Below are 21,343 nucleotides of genomic sequence, written 5' to 3'. Positions count from 1 at the left end.
CAGACGGCAGATGGGTGGACAAATATTTTTTAAAGATTTGTTTTTTAAACTCAGAAAAATCTAAAATGCGAAGATAATTTAAAATCTTGAGTTCGAATGTTTTAAAGATGACTTCTTATATATTATGTGTATGAGAAAGTAAGAGCACAAAAAAAAGACAGATATGCGTATTGAAAATTTAAATATCGAAGATATTAGAATAGATTTAAACCAAGCAGTTAAAGAAATTAAAAACGTGTTTATTATCTCTCGCATGTATTTAAATGTTCGCTTATACTTTGCTCATAAAAAGGGAAATGAAAAATGCCAGTGGAAGCCCATTCAACATGAACAGAAGGGCGCGAATAATAAAGCTGTTAATATAAGCTTTGTAAAGAAAATATTTCTGGGAGAAAAGGGATCTGATAAAAAAATTTTTTACATTTTCTTTGAAAAATGTATTAAAAATCAGAGAAAAATAGCAAAACAATAAAATTGATCATACTAGAATGCTTCATTTAAAAAAAAAATTGATTTTCGGATGGTGAAAAATATTTCTGTACAGAGATGTGATAAGAAATGATGGCAGAAATTACAATCCCCCCCCCCTCACATGCCTAAGACTTTAGAGATTTATAGAAAATCTTTAATAGGATAAACCTTTCAAGTGCTAAGGAGCATTTGTACCGAATTTTGTTTGAACTCACCAAAGAGTGTGGAATAGCATTAGGTTTAAAGAATGAAACAAACATTCAATTTTGCTTACACAGATTATTATGCTATAAAAATGTACGATTTAATAATATAATCAAGGTTATTTTTTTCAAAATAAAACACTTCGAAACGTCGGTTGTAAATTTCCCCTTTTTCAAATACACTAAATAATGAAAACTAAGAAAATGATTTCATTAAAAATTATAATCGTGCTTTACTATTTTCAGCAAATACTGTACATATGCTTAGACTCGTATTTTCAGACATAAATTACATATGCCAATTCAGTTTGAATACACTCAAATGTAAACAATCTATAAAAGAGTTAAATTTTATTTTATTTTTTATTTCTTTCATTTTTCAGTTTAACTTCTTTCTTATGGTAGAAAGATTTAAAATCCTATAGATCAGGTTAACAGTAAGAAATATAAAAGAAGAGAAATGTTGGCAAGTAACTCTCGAGGTCCGCCGTTATGAAGCAAGAAAAGTTTGCAAAGAAATCTCGGACTTACCGTCAGAGGGGTTAAAAGAGGCCGAGAAAAGAAAAGAAAATGCATTTCTTGACAAAATTATACTTTTTTAATATTCTAAAGATAGTTGCTTATATTCACTATTCACTTTTAGGCGTATCTATATTACCTATTTTATAAACGTTTCATCCCTGGCCATGTTAATATAGGAGTAATTCGGCCGTAAGATATAACTATACATAGCAGTAGAATGAACTGAAACAGCTAAATCATAAAATAAGAGAAATTGAACAATAGCTGAAAAATTGAAAACCAAGTATTAAATAAATTCTCCAAAAAAATATAAATGAATGAATTTTTGATATTTTTATTGCAAATATCAAGAAAAAATTTTTCCAGTGTTTTGTTCGGTGGTCTTCGACCAGAATGCCTGAAAAACTCAAATTGTATGGAAGTCATTACGACACATTGCATGTCATATAAGACGTTGAAAAATTCAGTATAAATATTTACTGTTATAGATATTTATACATTTTATGATCTGTAGGAACTGGGCCATACCAAACAGGGGGAGCCGGAACATACGGACCAGGAGGTGCAGGTGGAATCGGACCAGGAGGTGCAGGTGGAATCGGACCAGGAGCTGGAGCTGCAGGAAGACCTTACGGACCCGGTGGTGCTGGAGGACCTGGCGGTCCAGGAGGGCCAGGTGGCCCAGGAGCTGGTGGACCTGGAGGTAGGAATAAATGCCTCTAATCTTTCTTTCATTTTAACTTTAACAGGAGATTTTATAACCATAGAAATATGGAAAATCGTATCTCAAGCAATTATTTCGAAATTCAAGATCGCTTTTAAGAAAAAACTGGCTTTTCACGGATTTCTGAATTGTGCAAAGACTTTTTCAATCCTGGAATATAAAGTTTGTAGGAGAATTTTGCGTTCATTCAATGAAAGAACAGAAATGAGAGTGAAGCGGAATACATTATCTCTCATATATTTAAATAGATTGCCATATAAACAGTAATACTTTAAACAGGAAATGTGTATATCCCTGTAGAGGATACTTTTCATTCATAATCATGTTGATAGGGGCATATTTCCGTTGAGAGAAATGGAATAGTTATGTGCTGAAATCTGAAAGTGAATACAAAACTGAAAAAATGCAAAGCCATTATATATGATTATGTTAAAGAATAATTTTCCTTCCCTATCAGATATATGGTTGAAATGTTTCGCACATGACATTTGAGACTAGTTTAATGGGTAAATATCATTAATAAGGACTCCGTGTTGTCGCTAAAGTTGATGCTGGTATTCATAGATATGATTGAGATTGATATTTTGCAGGACCGGGAGGAGTAGGACCAGGTGGTGCCGGACCATATGGACCAGGAGGAGCTGGACCAGGTGGAGCAGGACCATATGGACCTGGTGGTGCAGGAGGCGAGGGTCCCGTAACAGTGGATGTCGACGTAACTGTTGGCGGCGCACCAGGAGGAGGCCCTGGCGGCGTTCGACCAGGTGGAGCCGGATTTGGTCCTGGAGGTGGAGCTGGATTTGGTCCGGGAGGAGCACCTGGAGCGCCAGGAGGTCAAGGTGGTCCAGGAGGTCCAGGCGGACCAGGAGGTAGAGTGATTTTAAATATTATTCGTATATGTTTAAAGTATTTGGGAACATAATCTTCAAAATATACTATTTTAATTTTTTCCGCGTAGTATTTTCAACATTCTAATCCTAAAATTTTACATCTTTAATATTCTCAAGATAGTTGTTTGTATTGGCTGATACTTTATACGGGAGATTTATATTTCCCTTTTTTATATACGTTCCATCCTTGCCCAAGTTGATATAGGAGTAGTTCTGTCGTAAGGAATAGCTACACATTGAAGAGGAATAAACTGAAATCGCCAAATACATAAGAGAAGAGAAAACGAACACTAACTGGGAAATCGGAAACTAAACATTAAAAGAATATATTTTTATTGGAAATACAAATAAATATTTTTTTCGACTATTTTGCTTGGTTGTCTTCACACAGGATGTCTGAAAGTATCCAATTTTGTGGAATTCATTGTTACAGATTGCATGTCCTATAAGAAATGAAATCTTATAGTACCATTATTTACTGTTATAGATATTTATATATTTTATGATCTGTAGGATCCGGACCAGGAGGCGCCGGAGGTTATGGACCAGGTGGAGCCGGAGGTTTTGGACCAGGTGGAGCCGGAGGTTTTGGACCAGGTGGAGCCGGAGGTTATGGACCAGGAGGAGTCGGACCAGGTGGAGCCGGAGGTTTTGGACCAGGTGGAGCCGGAGGTTATGGACCAGGAGGAGTCGGACCAGGTGGAGCCGGAGGTTTTGGACCAGGTGGAGCCGGACGTTATGGACCAGGAGGAGTCAGACCAGGTGGAGCCGGAGGTTATGGACCTGGAGGAGTCGGACCAGGTGGTGCAGGACCAGGCGGTGCAGGAGGTGAGGGTCCCGTAACAGTGGATGTCGACGTAACTGTTGGAGGTGCACCAGGAGGAGGCCCTGGAGGCGTTGGACCAGGTGGGGCTGGATTTGGCCCTGGAGGTGGAGCTGGATTTGGTCCGGGAGGAGCACCTGGAGCGCCAGGAGGTCCCGGTGGTCCAGGAGGTCCCGGTGGACCAGGAGGTCCAGGCGGACCAGGAGGTAGAGTGATTTTAAATATTATTCGTATATGTTTAAAGTATTTGGGAACATAATCTTCAAAATATCTTATTTTAATTTTTTCCGCTCAGTATTTTCATCATTCTAATCCTATAATTTGATAATATCTTCATTTCTTTGCAATTGCCACATCGTGCTTGAAGATTTGAATTATTTTAATGCAATATTCGTCGAAGCCAAATAATAAATTGTTGAAAATAATTTCAGGTGCATTGATTTTACTCTGAATATTCACTGAAAGGTATTGGATCGAACAAACATTATTTAAAATGCTGATATTTGAAATTTCAAGGAAAAAAAGAATCTTTACTAACAGAAACGAAAAAAGAGGAAATAAAATGTATTTCTTAAGAAAATTTAACATCTTTAATATTCTCAAGATAGTTGATTGTATTGACTAATACTTTATACGGGAGATTTATATTTCCCTTTTTTATAAACGTTCCATCTTTGCCCAAGTTGATATAGCAGTCGTTCGGTCGTAAGGAATAGCAATACATAGAAGTGGAATAATCTTAAATAGCCAAATACATAAGAGAAGAGAAAACAAACACAAACTGGAAAACCGGAAACTAAACATTAAAAGAATATATTTTTATTGTAAATACAAATAAATATTGTTTTCGATTATTTTGTTTGGTTGTCTTCACACAGGATGGCTGAAAGTATCCAATTTTGTGGAATTCATTGTTACAGATTGCATGTCATATAAGAGGTTGAAATCTTTTAGCATCATTATTTACTGTTATAGATATTTATATATTTTATGATCTGTAGGATCCGGACCAGGAGGCGCCGGAGGTTATGGACCAGGTGGGGCCGGAGGTTTTGGACCAGGTGGAGCCGGAGGTTTTGGACCAGGTGGAGCCGGAGGTTATGGACCTGGAGGAGTCGGACCAGGTGGTGCAGGACCGGGCGGTGCAGGAGGCGAGGGTCCCGTAACAGTGGAAGTGGACGTAACAGTAGGTCCTGAAGGAGCAGGCGGAGGTCCCGGCGGCGTTGGACCCGGAGGATTTGGACCTGGTGCAGGAGGAGCACCTGGAGCGCCAGGAGGTCCCGGTGGTCCAGGAGGTCCCGGTGGACCAGGAGGTCCAGGCGGACCAGGAGGTAGAGTGATTTTAAATATTATTCGTATATGTTTAAAGTATTTGGGGACATAATCTTCAAGATATCCTATTTTAATTTTTTCCGCGTTGTATTTTCAACATTCTAATTCTATAATTTTATAATATCTTCATTTCTTTGCAATTGCCACATCGTGCTTGAAGATTTGAATTTTTTTAATGCAATATTTGTCGAAGCCAAATAATAAATTGTTGAAAATAATTTCGGGTGCATTGATTTTACTCTGAATATTCATTGAAAGGTATTGGATCGAAAAAACATTATTTATAATGCTGATATTTGAAATTTCAAGGAAAAGAAGAATCTTTACTAACAGAAACGAAATAAGAGGAAATAAAATGTATTTCCTAAGAAAATTTTACATCTTTAATATTCTCAAGATAGTTGTTTGTATTGGCTGATACTTTATACGGGAGATTTATATTTCCCTTTTTTATATACGTTCCATCCTTGCCCAAGTTGATATAGGAGTAGTTCTGTCGTAAGGAATAGCTACACATTGAAGAGGAATAAACTGAAATCGCCAAATACATAAGAGAAGAGAAAACGAACACTAACTGGGAAATCGGAAACTAAACATTAAAAGAATATATTTTTATTGGAAATACAAATAAATATTTTTTTCGACTATTTTGCTTGGTTGTCTTCACACAGGATGTCTGAAAGTATCCAATTTTGTGGAATTCATTGTTACAGATTGCATGTCCTATAAGAAATGAAATCTTTTAGTACCATTATTTACTGTTATAGATATTTATATATTTTATGATCTGTAGGATCCGGACCAGGAGGCGCCGGAGGTTATGGACCAGGTGGAGCCGGAGGTTTTGGACCAGGTGGAGCCGGAGGTTTTGGACCAGGTGGAGCCGGAGGTTATGGACCAGGAGGAGTCGGACCAGGTGGAGCCGGAGGTTTTGGACCAGGTGGAGCCGGAGGTTATGGACCAGGAGGAGTCGGACCAGGTGGAGCCGGAGGTTTTGGACCAGGTGGAGCCGGACGTTATGGACCAGGAGGAGTCAGACCAGGTGGAGCCGGAGGTTATGGACCTGGAGGAGTCGGACCAGGTGGTGCAGGACCAGGCGGTGCAGGAGGTGAGGGTCCCGTAACAGTGGATGTCGACGTAACTGTTGGAGGTGCACCAGGAGGAGGCCCTGGAGGCGTTGGACCAGGTGGGGCTGGATTTGGCCCTGGAGGTGGAGCTGGATTTGGTCCGGGAGGAGCACCTGGAGCGCCAGGAGGTCCCGGTGGTCCAGGAGGTCCCGGTGGACCAGGAGGTCCAGGCGGACCAGGAGGTAGAGTGATTTTAAATATTATTCGTATATGTTTAAAGTATTTGGGAACATAATCTTCAAAATATCTTATTTTAATTTTTTCCGCTCAGTATTTTCATCATTCTAATCCTATAATTTGATAATATCTTCATTTCTTTGCAATTGCCACATCGTGCTTGAAGATTTGAATTATTTTAATGCAATATTCGTCGAAGCCAAATAATAAATTGTTGAAAATAATTTCAGGTGCATTGATTTTACTCTGAATATTCACTGAAAGGTATTGGATCGAACAAACATTATTTAAAATGCTGATATTTGAAATTTCAAGGAAAAAAAGAATCTTTACTAACAGAAACGAAAAAAGAGGAAATAAAATGTATTTCTTAAGAAAATTTAACATCTTTAATATTCTCAAGATAGTTGATTGTATTGACTAATACTTTATACGGGAGATTTATATTTCCCTTTTTTATAAACGTTCCATCTTTGCCCAAGTTGATATAGCAGTCGTTCGGTCGTAAGGAATAGCAATACATAGAAGTGGAATAATCTTAAATAGCCAAATACATAAGAGAAGAGAAAACAAACACAAACTGGAAAACCGGAAACTAAACATTAAAAGAATATATTTTTATTGTAAATACAAATAAATATTGTTTTCGATTATTTTGTTTGGTTGTCTTCACACAGGATGGCTGAAAGTATCCAATTTTGTGGAATTCATTGTTACAGATTGCATGTCATATAAGAGGTTGAAATCTTTTAGCATCATTATTTACTGTTATAGATATTTATATATTTTATGATCTGTAGGATCCGGACCAGGAGGCGCCGGAGGTTATGGACCAGGTGGGGCCGGAGGTTTTGGACCAGGTGGAGCCGGAGGTTTTGGACCAGGTGGAGCCGGAGGTTATGGACCTGGAGGAGTCGGACCAGGTGGTGCAGGACCGGGCGGTGCAGGAGGCGAGGGTCCCGTAACAGTGGAAGTGGACGTAACAGTAGGTCCTGAAGGAGCAGGCGGAGGTCCCGGCGGCGTTGGACCCGGAGGATTTGGACCTGGTGCAGGAGGAGCACCTGGAGCGCCAGGAGGTCCCGGTGGTCCAGGAGGTCCCGGTGGACCAGGAGGTCCAGGCGGACCAGGAGGTAGAGTGATTTTAAATATTATTCGTATATGTTTAAAGTATTTGGGGACATAATCTTCAAGATATCCTATTTTAATTTTTTCCGCGTTGTATTTTCAACATTCTAATTCTATAATTTTATAATATCTTCATTTCTTTGCAATTGCCACATCGTGCTTGAAGATTTGAATTTTTTTAATGCAATATTTGTCGAAGCCAAATAATAAATTGTTGAAAATAATTTCGGGTGCATTGATTTTACTCTGAATATTCATTGAAAGGTATTGGATCGAAAAAACATTATTTATAATGCTGATATTTGAAATTTCAAGGAAAAGAAGAATCTTTACTAACAGAAACGAAATAAGAGGAAATAAAATGTATTTCCTAAGAAAATTTTACATCTTTAATATTCTCAAGATAGTTGTTTGTATTGGCTGATACTTTATACGGGAGATTTATATTTCCCTTTTTTATATACGTTCCATCCTTGCCCAAGTTGATATAGGAGTAGTTCTGTCGTAAGGAATAGCTACACATTGAAGAGGAATAAACTGAAATCGCCAAATACATAAGAGAAGAGAAAACGAACACTAACTGGAAAATCGGAAACTAAACATTAAAAGAATATACTTTTATTGGAAATACAAATAAATATTTTTTTCGACTATTTTGCTTGGTTGTCTTCACACAATATGTCTGAAAGTATCCAATTTTGTGGAATTCATTGTTACAGATTGCATGTCCTATAAGAAATGAAATCTTTTAGTATCATTATTTACTGTTTTAGATATTTATATATTTTATGATCTGTAGGATCCGGACCAGGAGGCGCCGGAGGTTATGGACCAGGTGGAGCCGGAGGTTTTGGACCAGGTGGAGCCGGAGGTTTTGGACCAGGTGGAGCCGGAGGCTATGGACCAGGAGGAGTCGGACCAGGTGGAGCCGGAGGTTTTGGACCAGGTGGAGCCGGAGGTTATGGACCAGGAGGAGTCGGACCAGGTGGAGCCGGAGGTTTTGGACCAGGTGGAGCCGGACGTTATGGACCAGGAGGAGTCAGACCAGGTGGAGCCGGAGGTTATGGACCTGGAGGAGTCGGACCAGGTGGTGCAGGACCAGGCGGTGCAGGAGGTGAGGGTCCCGTAACAGTGGATGTCGACGTAACTGTTGGAGGTGCACCAGGAGGAGGCCCTGGAGGCGTTGGACCAGGTGGGGCTGGATTTGGCCCTGGAGGTGGAGCTGGATTTGGTCCGGGAGGAGCACCTGGAGCGCCAGGAGGTCCCGGTGGTCCAGGAGGTCCCGGTGGACCAGGAGGTCCTGGCGGACCAGGAGGTAGAGTGATTTTAAATATTATTCGTATATGTTTAAAGTATTTGGGAACATAATCTTCAAAATATCCTATTTTAATTTTTTCCGCGTAGTATTTTCAACATTCTAATCCTATAATTTGATAATATCTTCATTTCTTTGCAATTGCCACATCGTGCTTGAAGATTTGAATATTTTTTATTCAATATTCATCGAAGCCAAATAATAAATTATTGAAAATAATTTCGGGTGCATTTATTTTACTCTGAATATTCACTAAAAGGTATTGGATCGAACAAACATTATTTATAATGCTGATATTTGAAATTTCAAGGAAAAGAAGAATCTTTACAAACAGAAACGAAAAAAGAGGAAATAAAATGTATTTCCTAAGAAAATTTTACATCTTTAATATTCTCATGATAGTTGATTGTATTGACTAATACTTTATACGGGAGATTTATATTTCCCTTTTTTTATAAACGTTCCATCTTTGCCCAAGTTGATATAGCAGTCGTTCGGTCGTAAGGAATAGCAATACATAGAAGTGGAATAATCTTAAATAGCCAAATACATAAGAGAAGAGAAAACAAACACAAACTGGAAAACCGGAAACTAAACATTAAAAGAATATATTTTTATTGTAAATACAAATAAATATTGTTTTCGATTATTTTGTTTGGTTGTCTTCACACAGGATGGCTGAAAGTATCCAATTTTGTGGAATTCATTGTTACAGATTGCATGTCATATAAGAGGTTGAAATCTTTTAGCATCATTATTTACTGTTATAGATATTTATATATTTTATGATCTGTAGGATCCGGACCAGGAGGCGCCGGAGGTTATGGACCAGGTGGGGCCGGAGGTTTTGGACCAGGTGGAGCCGGAGGTTTTGGACCAGGTGGAGCCGGAGGTTATGGACCTGGAGGAGTCGGACCAGGTGGTGCAGGACCGGGCGGTGCAGGAGGCGAGGGTCCCGTAACAGTGGAAGTGGACGTAACAGTAGGTCCTGAAGGAGCAGGCGGAGGTCCCGGCGGCGTTGGACCCGGAGGATTTGGACCTGGTGCAGGAGGAGCACCTGGAGCGCCAGGAGGTCCCGGTGGTCCAGGAGGTCCCGGTGGACCAGGAGGTCCAGGCGGACCAGGAGGTAGAGTGATTTTAAATATTATTCGTATATGTTTAAAGTATTTGGGGACATAATCTTCAAGATATCCTATTTTAATTTTTTCCGCGTTGTATTTTCAACATTCTAATCCTATAATTTGATAATATCTTCATTTCTTTGCAATTGCCACATCGTGCTTGAAGATTTGAATTTTTTTAATGCAATATTTGTCGAAGCCAAATAATAAATTGTTGAAAATAATTTCGGGTGCATTGATTTTACTCTGAATATTCATTGAAAGGTATTGGATCGAAAAAACATTATTTATAGTGCTGATATTTGAAATTTCAAGGAAAAGAAGAATCTTTACTAACAGAAACGAAATAAGAGGAAATAAAATGTATTTCCTAAGAAAATTTTACATCTTTAATATTCTCAAGATAGTTGTTTGTATTGGCTGATACTTTATACGGGAGATTTATATTTCCCTTTTTTATATACGTTCCATCCTTGCCCAAGTTGATATAGGAGTAGTTCTGTCGTAAGGAATAGCTACACATTGAAGAGGAATAAACTGAAATCGCCAAATACATAAGAGAAGAGAAAACGAACACTAACTGGAAAATCGGAAACTAAACATTAAAAGAATATATTTTTATTGGAAATACAAATAAATATTTTTTTCGACTATTTTGCTTGGTTGTCTTCACACAGGATGTCTGAAAGTATCCAATTTTGTGGAATTCATTGTTACAGATTGCATGTCCTATAAGAAATGAAATCTTTTAGTATCATTATTTACTGTTATAGATATTTATATATTTTATGATCTGTAGGATCCGGACCAGGAGGCGCCGGAGGTTATGGACCAGGTGGAGCCGGAGGTTTTGGACCAGGTGGAGCCGGAGGTTTTGGCCCAGGTGGAGCCGGAGGTTATGGACCAGGAGGAGTCGGACCAGGTGGAGCCGGAGGTTTTGGACCAGGTGGAGCCGGAGGTTATGGACCAGGAGGAGTCGGACCAGGTGGAGCCGGAGGTTTTGGACCAGGTGGAGCCGGACGTTATGGACCAGGAGGAGTCAGACCAGGTGGAGCCGGAGGTTATGGACCTGGAGGAGTCGGACCAGGTGGTGCAGGACCAGGCGGTGCAGGAGGTGAGGGTCCCGTAACAGTGGATGTCGACGTAACTGTTGGAGGTGCACCAGGAGGAGGCCCTGGAGGCGTTGGACCAGGTGGGGCTGGATTTGGTCCTGGAGGTGGAGCTGGATTTGGTCCGGGAGGAGCACCTGGAGCGCCAGGAGGTCCCGGTGGTCCAGGAGGTCCCGGTGGACCAGGAGGTCCAGGCGGACCAGGAGGTAGAGTGATTTTAAATATTATTCGTATATGTTTAAAGTATTTGGGAACATAATCTTCAAAATATCTTATTTTAATATTTTCCGCTCAGTATTTTCATCATTCTAATCCTATAATTTGATAATATCTTCATTTCTTTGCAATTGCCACATCGTGCTTGAAGATTTGAATTATTTTAATGCAATATTCGTCGAAGCCAAATAATAAATTGTTGAAAATTATTTCGGGTGCATTGATTTTACTCTGAATATTCACTGAAAGGTATTGGATCGAACAAACATTATTTAAAATGCTGATATTTGAAATTTCAAGGAAAAAAAGAATCTTTACTAACAGAAACGAAAAAAGAGGAAATAAAATGTATTTCTTAAGAAAATTTTACATCTTTAATATTCTCAAGATAGTTGATTGTATTGACTAATACTTTATACGGGAGATTTATATTTCCCTTTTTTATAAACGTTCCATCTTTGCCCAAGTTGATATAGCAGTCGTTCGGTCGTAAGGAATAGCAATACATAGAAGTGGAATAATCTTAAATAGCCAAATACATAAGAGAAGAGAAAAGAAACACAAACTGGAAAACCGGAAACTAAACATTAAAAGAATATATTTTTATTGTAAATACAAATAAATATTGTTTTCGATTATTTTGTTTGGTTGTCTTCACACAGGAGGGCTGAAAGTATCCAATTTTGTGGAATTCATTGTTACAGATTGCATGTCATATAAGAGGTTGAAATCTTTTAGCATCATTATTTACTGTTATAGATATTTATATATTTTATGATCTGTAGGATCCGGACCAGGAGGCGCCAGAGGTTATGGACCAGGTGGAGCCGGAGGTTTTGGACCAGGTGGAGCCGGAGGTTATGGACCTGGAGGAGTCGGACCAGGTGGTGCAGGACCGGGCGGTGCAGGAGGCGAGGGTCCCGTAACAGTGGAAGTGGACGTAACAGTAGGTCCTGAAGGAGCAGGCGGAGGTCCCGGCGGCGTTGGACCCGGAGGATTTGGACCTGGTGCAGGAGGAGCACCTGGAGCGCCAGAAGGTCCCGGTGGTCCAGGAGGTCCCGGTGGACCAGGAGGTCCAGGTGGACCAGGAGGTAGAGTGATTTTAAATATTATTCGTATATGTTTAAAGTATTTGGGAACATAATCTTCAAGATATCCTATTTTAATTTTTTCCGCGTAGTATTTTCAACATTGTAATCCTATAATATGATAATATCTTCATTTCTTTGCAATTGCCACATCGTGCTTGAAGATTTGAATTTTTTTAATGCAATATTCGTCGAAGCCAAATAATAAATTGTTGAAAATAATTTCGGGTGCATTGATTTTACTCTGAATATTCATTGAAAGGTATTGGATCGAACAAACATTATTTATAATGCTGATATTTGAAATTTCAAGGAAAAGAAGAATCTTTACTAACAGAAACGAAAAAAGAGGAAATAAAATGTATTTCCTAAGAAAATTTTACATCTTTAATATTCTCAAGATAGTTGTTTGTATTGGCTGATACTTTATACGGGAGATTTATATTTCCCTTTTTTATATACGTTCCATCCTTGCCCAAGTTGATATAGGAGTAGTTCTGTCGTAAGGAAAAGCTACACATTGAAGAGGAATAAACTGAAATCGCCAAATACATAAGAGAAGAGAAAACGAACACTAACTGGAAAATCGGAAACTAAACATTAAAAGAATATATTTTTATTGGAAATACAAATAAATATTTTTTTCGACTATTTTGCTTGGTTGTCTTCACACAGGATGTCTGAAAGTATCCAATTTTGTGGAATTAATTGTTACAGATTGCATGTCCTATAAGAAATGAAATCTTTTAGTATCATTATTTACTGTTATAGATATTTATATATTTTATGATCTGTAGGATCCGGACCAGGAGGCGCCGGAGGTTATGGACCAGGTGGTGCCGGAGGTTTTGGACCAGGTGGAGCCGGAGGTTTTGGACCAGGTGGAGCCGGAGGTTATGGACCAGGAGGAGTCGGACCAGGTGGAGCCGGAGGTTTTGGACCAGGTGGAGCCGGAGGTTATGGACCAGGAGGAGTCGGACCAGGTGGAGCCGGAGGTTTTGGACCAGGTGGAGCCGGACGTTATGGACCAGGAGGAGTCAGACCAGGTGGAGCCGGAGGTTATGGACCTGGAGGAGTCGGACCAGGTGGTGCAGGACCAGGCGGTGCAGGAGGTGAGGGTCCCGTAACAGTGGATGTCGACGTAACTGTTGGAGGTGCACCAGGAGGAGGCCCTGGAGGCGTTGGACCAGGTGGGGCTGGATTTGGCCCTGGAGGTGGAGCTGGATTTGGTCCGGGAGGAGCACCTGGAGCGCCAGGAGGTCCCGGTGGTCCAGGAGGTCCCGGTGGACCAGGAGGTCCAGGCGGACCAGGAGGTAGAGTGATTTTAAATATTATTCGTATATGTTTAAAGTATTTGGGAACATAATCTTCAAAATATCTTATTTTAATTTTTTCCGCTCAGTATTTTCATCATTCTAATCCTATAATTTGATAATATCTTCATTTCTTTGCAATTGCCACATCGTGCTTGAAGATTTGAATTATTTTAATGCAATATTCGTCGAAGCCAAATAATAAATTGTTGAAAATAATTTCAGGTGCATTGATTTTACTCTGAATATTCACTGAAAGGTATTGGATCGAACAAACATTATTTAAAATGCTGATATTTGAAATTTCAAGGAAAAAAAGAATCTTTACTAACAGAAACGAAAAAAGAGGAAATAAAATGTATTTCTTAAGAAAATTTAACATCTTTAATATTCTCAAGATAGTTGATTGTATTGACTAATACTTTATACGGGAGATTTATATTTCCCTTTTTTATAAACGTTCCATCTTTGCCCAAGTTGATATAGCAGTCGTTCGGTCGTAAGGAATAGCAATACATAGAAGTGGAATAATCTTAAATAGCCAAATACATAAGAGAAGAGAAAACAAACACAAACTGGAAAACCGGAAACTAAACATTAAAAGAATATATTTTTATTGTAAATACAAATAAATATTGTTTTCGATTATTTTGTTTGGTTGTCTTCACACAGGATGGCTGAAAGTATCCAATTTTGTGGAATTCATTGTTACAGATTGCATGTCATATAAGAGGTTGAAATCTTTTAGCATCATTATTTACTGTTATAGATATTTATATATTTTATGATCTGTAGGATCCGGACCAGGAGGCGCCGGAGGTTATGGACCAGGTGGGGCCGGAGGTTTTGGACCAGGTGGAGCCGGAGGTTTTGGACCAGGTGGAGCCGGAGGTTATGGACCTGGAGGAGTCGGACCAGGTGGTGCAGGACCGGGCGGTGCAGGAGGCGAGGGTCCCGTAACAGTGGAAGTGGACGTAACAGTAGGTCCTGAAGGAGCAGGCGGAGGTCCCGGCGGCGTTGGACCCGGAGGATTTGGACCTGGTGCAGGAGGAGCACCTGGAGCGCCAGGAGGTCCCGGTGGTCCAGGAGGTCCCGGTGGACCAGGAGGTCCAGGCGGACCAGGAGGTAGAGTGATTTTAAATATTATTCGTATATGTTTAAAGTATTTGGGGACATAATCTTCAAGATATCCTATTTTAATTTTTTCCGCGTTGTATTTTCAACATTCTAATTCTATAATTTTATAATATCTTCATTTCTTTGCAATTGCCACATCGTGCTTGAAGATTTGAATTTTTTTAATGCAATATTTGTCGAAGCCAAATAATAAATTGTTGAAAATAATTTCGGGTGCATTGATTTTACTCTGAATATTCATTGAAAGGTATTGGATCGAAAAAACATTATTTATAATGCTGATATTTGAAATTTCAAGGAAAAGAAGAATCTTTACTAACAGAAACGAAATAAGAGGAAATAAAATGTATTTCCTAAGAAAATTTTACATCTTTAATATTCTCAAGATAGTTGTTTGTATTGGCTGATACTTTATACGGGAGATTTATATTTCCCTTTTTTATATACGTTCCATCCTTGCCCAAGTTGATATAGGAGTAGTTCTGTCGTAAGGAATAGCTACACATTGAAGAGGAATAAACTGAAATCGCCAAATACATAAGAGAAGAGAAAACGAACACTAACTGGAAAATCGGAAACTAAACATTAAAAGAATATATTTTTATTGGAAATACAAATAAATATTTTTTTCGACTATTTTGCTTGGTTGTCTTCACACAGGATGTCTGAAAGTATCCAATTTTGTGGAATTCATTGTTACAGATTGCATGTCCTATAAGAAATGAAATCTTTTAGTATCATTATTTACTGTTATAGATATTTATATATTTTATGATCTGTAGGATCCGGACCAGGAGGCGCCGGAGGTTATGGACCAGGTGGAGCCGGAGGTTTTGGACCAGGTGGAGCCGGAGGTTTTGGCCCAGGTGGAGCCGGAGGTTATGGACCAGGAGGAGTCGGACCAGGTGGAGCCGGAGGTTTTGGACCAGGTGGAGCCGGAGGTTATGGACCAGGAGGAGTCGGACCAGGTGGAGCCGGAGGTTTTGGACCAGGTGGAGCCGGACGTTATGGACCAGGAGGAGTCAGACCAGGTGGAGCCGGAGGTTATGGACCTGGAGGAGTCGGACCAGGTGGTGCAGGACCAGGCGGTGCAGGAGGTGAGGGTCCCGTAACAGTGGATGTCGACGTAACTGTTGGAGGTGCACCAGGAGGAGGCCCTGGAGGCGTTGGACCAGGTGGGGCTGGATTTGGTCCTGGAGGTGGAGCTGGATTTGGTCCGGGAGGAGCACCTGGAGCGCCAGGAGGTCCCGGTGGTCCAGGAGGTCCCGGTGGACCAGGAGGTCCAGGCGGACCAGGAGGTAGAGTGATTTTAAATATTATTCGTATATGTTTAAAGTATTTGGGAACATAATCTTCAAAATATCTTATTTTAATATTTTCCGCTCAGTATTTTCATCATTCTAATCCTATAATTTGATAATATCTTCATTTCTTTGCAATTGCCACATCGTGCTTGAAGATTTGAATTATTTTAATGCAATATTCGTCGAAGCCAAATAATAAATTGTTGAAAATTATTTCGGGTGCATTGATTTTACTCTGAATATTCACTGAAAGGTATTGGATCGAACAAACATTATTTAAAATGCTGATATTTGAAATTTCAAGGAAAAAAAGAATCTTTACTAACAGAAACGAAAAAAGAGGAAATAAAATGTATTTCTTAAGAAAATTTTACATCTTTAATATTCTCAAGATAGTTGATTGTATTGACTAATACTTTATACGGGAGATTTATATTTCCCTTTTTTATAAACGTTCCATCTTTGCCCAAGTTGATATAGCAGTCGTTCGGTCGTAAGGAATAGCAATACATAGAAGTGGAATAATCTTAAATAGCCAAATACATAAGAGAAGAGAAAAGAAACACAAACTGGAAAACCGGAAACTAAACATTAAAAGAATATATTTTTATTGTAAATACAAATAAATATTGTTTTCGATTATTTTGTTTGGTTGTCTTCACACAGGAGGGCTGAAAGTATCCAATTTTGTGGAATTCATTGTTACAGATTGCATGTCATATAAGAGGTTGAAATCTTTTAGCATCATTATTTACTGTTATAGATATTTATATATTTTATGATCTGTAGGATCCGGACCAGGAGGCGCCAGAGGTTATGGACCAGGTGGAGCCGGAGGTTTTGGACCAGGTGGAGCCGGAGGTTATGGACCTGGAGGAGTCGGACCAGGTGGTGCAGGACCGGGCGGTGCAGGAGGCGAGGGTCCCGTAACAGTGGAAGTGGACGTAACAGTAGGTCCTGAAGGAGCAGGCGGAGGTCCCGGCGGCGTTGGACCCGGAGGATTTGGACCTGGTGCAGGAGGAGCACCTGGAGCGCCAGAAGGTCCCGGTGGTCCAGGAGGTCCCGGTGGACCAGGAGGTCCAGGTGGACCAGGAGGTAGAGTGATTTTAAATATTATTCGTATATGTTTAAAGTATTTGGGAACATAATCTTCAAGATATCCTATTTTAATTTTTTCCGCGTAGTATTTTCAACATTGTAATCCTATAATATGATAATATCTTCATTTCTTTGCAATTGCCACATCGTGCTTGAAGATTTGAATTTTTTTAATGCAATATTCGTCGAAGCCAAATAATAAATTGTTGAAAATAATTTCGGGTGCATTGATTTTACTCTGAATATTCATTGAAAGGTATTGGATCGAACAAACATTATTTATAATGCTGATATTTGAAATTTCAAGGAAAAGAAGAATCTTTACTAACAGAAACGAAAAAAGAGGAAATAAAATGTATTTCCTAAGAAAATTTTACATCTTTAATATTCTCAAGATAGTTGTTTGTATTGGCTGATACTTTATACGGGAGATTTATATTTCCCTTTTTTATATACGTTCCATCCTTGCCCAAGTTGATATAGGAGTAGTTCTGTCGTAAGGAAAAGCTACACATTGAAGAGGAATAAACTGAAATCGCCAAATACATAAGAGAAGAGAAAACGAACACTAACTGGAAAATCGGAATTTAAACATTAAAAGAATATATTTTTATTGGAAATACAAATAAATATTTTTTTCGACTATTTTGCTTGGTTGTCTTCACACAGGATGTCTGAAAGTATCCAATTTTGTGGAATTAATTGTTACAGATTGCATGTCCTATAAGAAATGAAATCTTTTAGTATCATTATTTACTGTTATAGATATTTATATATTTTATGATCTGTAGGATCCGGACCAGGAGGCGCCGGAGGTTATGGACCAGGTGGTGCCGGAGGTTTTGGACCAGGTGGAGCCGGAGGTTTTGGACCAGGTGGAGCCGGAGGTTATGGACCAGGAGGAGTCGGACCAGGTGGAGCCGGAGGTTTTGGACCAGGTGGAGCCGGAGGTTATGGACCAGGAGGAGTCGGACCAGGTGGAGCCGGAGGTTTTGGACCAGGTGGAGCCGGACGTTATGGACCAGGAGGAGTCAGACCAGGTGGAGCCGGAGGTTATGGACCTGGAGGAGTCGGACCAGGTGGTGCAGGACCAGGCGGTGCAGGAGGTGAGGGTCCCGTAACAGTGGATGTCGACGTAACTGTTGGAGGTGCACCAGGAGGAGGCCCTGGAGGCGTTGGACCAGGTGGGGCTGGATTTGGCCCTGGAGGTGGAGCTGGATTTGGCCCTGGAGGTGGAGCTGGATTTGGTCCGGGAGGAGCACCTGGAGCGCCAGGAGGTCCCGGTGGACCAGGAGGTCCAGGCGGACCAGGAGGTAGAGTGATTTTAAATATTATTCGTATATGTTTAAAGTATTTGGGAACATAATCTTCAAAATATCTTATTTTAATTTTTTCCGCTCAGTATTTTCATCATTCTAATCCTATAATTTGATAATATCTTCATTTCTTTGCAATTGCCACATCGTGCTTGAAGATTTGAATTATTTTAATGCAATATTCGTCGAAGCCAAATAATAAATTGTTGAAAATAATTTCAGGTGCATTGATTTTACTCTGAATATTCACTGAAAGGTATTGGATCGAACAAACATTATTTAAAATGCTGATATTTGAAATTTCAAGGAAAAAAAGAATCTTTACTAACAGAAACGAAAAAAGAGGAAATAAAATGTATTTCTTAAGAAAATTTAACATCTTTAATATTCTCAAGATAGTTGATTGTATTGACTAATACTTTATACGGGAGATTTATATTTCCCTTTTTTATAAACGTTCCATCTTTGCCCAAGTTGATATAGCAGTCGTTCGGTCGTAAGGAATAGCAATACATAGAAGTGGAATAATCTTAAATAGCCAAATACATAAGAGAAGAGAAAACAAACACAAACTGGAAAACCGGAAACTAAACATTAAAAGAATATATTTTTATTGTAAATACAAATAAATATTGTTTTCGATTATTTTGTTTGGTTGTCTTCACACAGGATGGCTGAAAGTATCCAATTTTGTGGAATTCATTGTTACAGATTGCATGTCATATAAGAGGTTGAAATCTTTTAGCATCATTATTTACTGTTATAGATATTTATATATTTTATGATCTGTAGGATCCGGACCAGGAGGCGCCGGAGGTTATGGACCAGGTGGGGCCGGAGGTTTTGGACCAGGTGGAGCCGGAGGTTTTGGACCAGGTGGAGCCGGAGGTTATGGACCTGGAGGAGTCGGACCAGGTGGTGCAGGACCGGGCGGTGCAGGAGGCGAGGGTCCCGTAACAGTGGAAGTGGACGTAACAGTAGGTCCTGAAGGAGCAGGCGGAGGTCCCGGCGGCGTTGGACCCGGAGGATTTGGACCTGGTGCAGGAGGAGCACCTGGAGCGCCAGGAGGTCCCGGTGGTCCAGGAGGTCCCGGTGGACCAGGAGGTCCAGGCGGACCAGGAGGTAGAGTGATTTTAAATATTATTCGTATATGTTTAAAGTATTTGGGGACATAATCTTCAAGATATCCTATTTTAATTTTTTCCGCGTTGTATTTTCAACATTCTAATTCTATAATTTTATAATATCTTCATTTCTTTGCAATTGCCACATCGTGCTTGAAGATTTGAATTTTTTTAATGCAATATTTGTCGAAGCCAAATAATAAATTGTTGAAAATAATTTCGGGTGCATTGATTTTACTCTGAATATTCATTGAAAGGTATTGGATCGAAAAAACATTATTTATAATGCTGATATTTGAAATTTCAAGGAAAAGAAGAATCTTTACTAACAGAAACGAAATAAGAGGAAATAAAATGTATTTCCTAAGAAAATTTTACATCTTTAATATTCTCAAGATAGTTGTTTGTATTGGCTGATACTTTATACGGGAGATTTATATTTCCCTTTTTTATATACGTTCCATCCTTGCCCAAGTTGATATAGGAGTAGTTCTGTCGTAAGGAATAGCTACACATTGAAGAGGAATAAACTGAAATCGCCAAATACATAAGAGAAGAGAAAACGAACACTAACTGGAAAATCGGAAACTAAACATTAAAAGAATATACTTTTATTGGAAATACAAATAAATATTTTTTTCGACTATTTTGCTTGGTTGTCTTCACACAATATGTCTGAAAGTATCCAATTTTGTGGAATTCATTGTTACAGATTGCATGTCCTATAAGAAATGAAATCTTTTAGTATCATTATTTACTGTTTTAGATATTTATATATTTTATGATCTGTAGGATCCGGACCAGGAGGCGCCGGAGGTTATGGACCAGGTGGAGCCGGAGGTTTTGGACCAGGTGGAGCCGGAGGTTTTGGACCAGGTGGAGCCGGAGGCTATGGACCAGGAGGAGTCGGACCAGGTGGAGCCGGAGGTTTTGGACCAGGTGGAGCCGGAGGTTATGGACCAGGAGGAGTCGGACCAGGTGGAGCCGGAGGTTTTGGACCAGGTGGAGCCGGACGTTATGGACCAGGAGGAGTCAGACCAGGTGGAGCCGGAGGTTATGGACCTGGAGGAGTCGGACCAGGTGGTGCAGGACCAGGCGGTGCAGGAGGTGAGGGTCCCGTAACAGTGGATGTCGACGTAACTGTTGGAGGTGCACCAGGAGGAGGCCCTGGAGGCGTTGGACCAGGTGGGGCTGGATTTGGCCCTGGAGGTGGAGCTGGATTTGGTCCGGGAGGAGCACCTGGAGCGCCAGGAGGTCCCGGTGGTCCAGGAGGTCCCGGTGGACCAGGAGGTCCTGGCGGACCAGGAGGTAGAGTGATTTTAAATATTATTCGTATATGTTTAAAGTATTTGGGAACAGTATCTTCAAAATATCCTATTTTAATTTTTTCCGCGTAGTATTTTCAACATTCTAATCCTATAATTTCATAATATCTTCATTTCTTTGCAATTGCCACATCGTGCTTGAAGATTTGAATATTTTTTATTCAATATTCATCGAAGCCAAATAATAAATTATTGAAAATAATTTCGGGTGCATTTATTTTACTCTGAATATTCACTAAAAGGTATTGGATCGAACAAACATTATTTATAATGCTGATATTTGAAATTTCAAGGAAAAGAAGAATCTTTACAAACAGAAACGAAAAAAGAGGAAATAAAATGTATTTCCTAAGAAAATTTTACATCTTTAATATTCTCATGATAGTTGATTGTATTGACTAATACTTTATACGGGAGATTTATATTTCCCTTTTTTTATAAACGTTCCATCTTTGCCCAAGTTGATATAGCAGTCGTTCGGTC

The 21,343-nt window shown here is 39.7% G+C and overlaps 1 protein-coding gene across 1 annotated transcript in view; it reads left to right on the top strand.

Annotated features, from left to right (window-relative positions):
- Positions 1-21,343, top strand: part of LOC129987768 (fibroin heavy chain-like) — a 60,309-nt gene that overhangs the window by 2,092 nt on the left and 36,874 nt on the right. Inside the window, exons 2-28 of the mRNA XM_056095706.1 lie at positions 1,711-1,899; positions 2,511-2,789; positions 4,635-4,964; positions 5,759-5,799; positions 5,896-6,274; positions 7,070-7,105; positions 7,154-7,399; positions 8,194-8,241; positions 8,443-8,709; positions 9,506-9,541; positions 9,590-9,835; positions 10,630-10,677; positions 10,879-11,145; positions 12,001-12,246; positions 13,041-13,112; positions 13,290-13,556; positions 14,352-14,387; positions 14,436-14,681; positions 15,476-15,523; positions 15,725-15,991; positions 16,847-17,092; positions 17,887-17,958; positions 18,136-18,408; positions 19,204-19,239; positions 19,288-19,533; positions 20,328-20,375; positions 20,577-20,843. Of these exons, the coding sequence (XP_055951681.1) occupies positions 1,711-1,899; positions 2,511-2,789; positions 4,635-4,964; positions 5,759-5,799; positions 5,896-6,274; positions 7,070-7,105; positions 7,154-7,399; positions 8,194-8,241; positions 8,443-8,709; positions 9,506-9,541; positions 9,590-9,835; positions 10,630-10,677; positions 10,879-11,145; positions 12,001-12,246; positions 13,041-13,112; positions 13,290-13,556; positions 14,352-14,387; positions 14,436-14,681; positions 15,476-15,523; positions 15,725-15,991; positions 16,847-17,092; positions 17,887-17,958; positions 18,136-18,408; positions 19,204-19,239; positions 19,288-19,533; positions 20,328-20,375; positions 20,577-20,843 (4,782 nt within the window). The remainder of the gene's footprint in view (positions 1-1,710; positions 1,900-2,510; positions 2,790-4,634; positions 4,965-5,758; positions 5,800-5,895; positions 6,275-7,069; positions 7,106-7,153; positions 7,400-8,193; positions 8,242-8,442; positions 8,710-9,505; positions 9,542-9,589; positions 9,836-10,629; positions 10,678-10,878; positions 11,146-12,000; positions 12,247-13,040; positions 13,113-13,289; positions 13,557-14,351; positions 14,388-14,435; positions 14,682-15,475; positions 15,524-15,724; positions 15,992-16,846; positions 17,093-17,886; positions 17,959-18,135; positions 18,409-19,203; positions 19,240-19,287; positions 19,534-20,327; positions 20,376-20,576; positions 20,844-21,343) is intronic.

Source organism: Argiope bruennichi, chromosome 10 (genome assembly GCF_947563725.1).
Source record: "Argiope bruennichi chromosome 10, qqArgBrue1.1, whole genome shotgun sequence".
NCBI lineage: Eukaryota > Metazoa > Arthropoda > Arachnida > Araneae > Araneidae > Argiope > Argiope bruennichi.
Note: the sequence above shows the minus strand (reverse complement) of the source record. Positions and strands in the feature narration are given on the sequence as shown.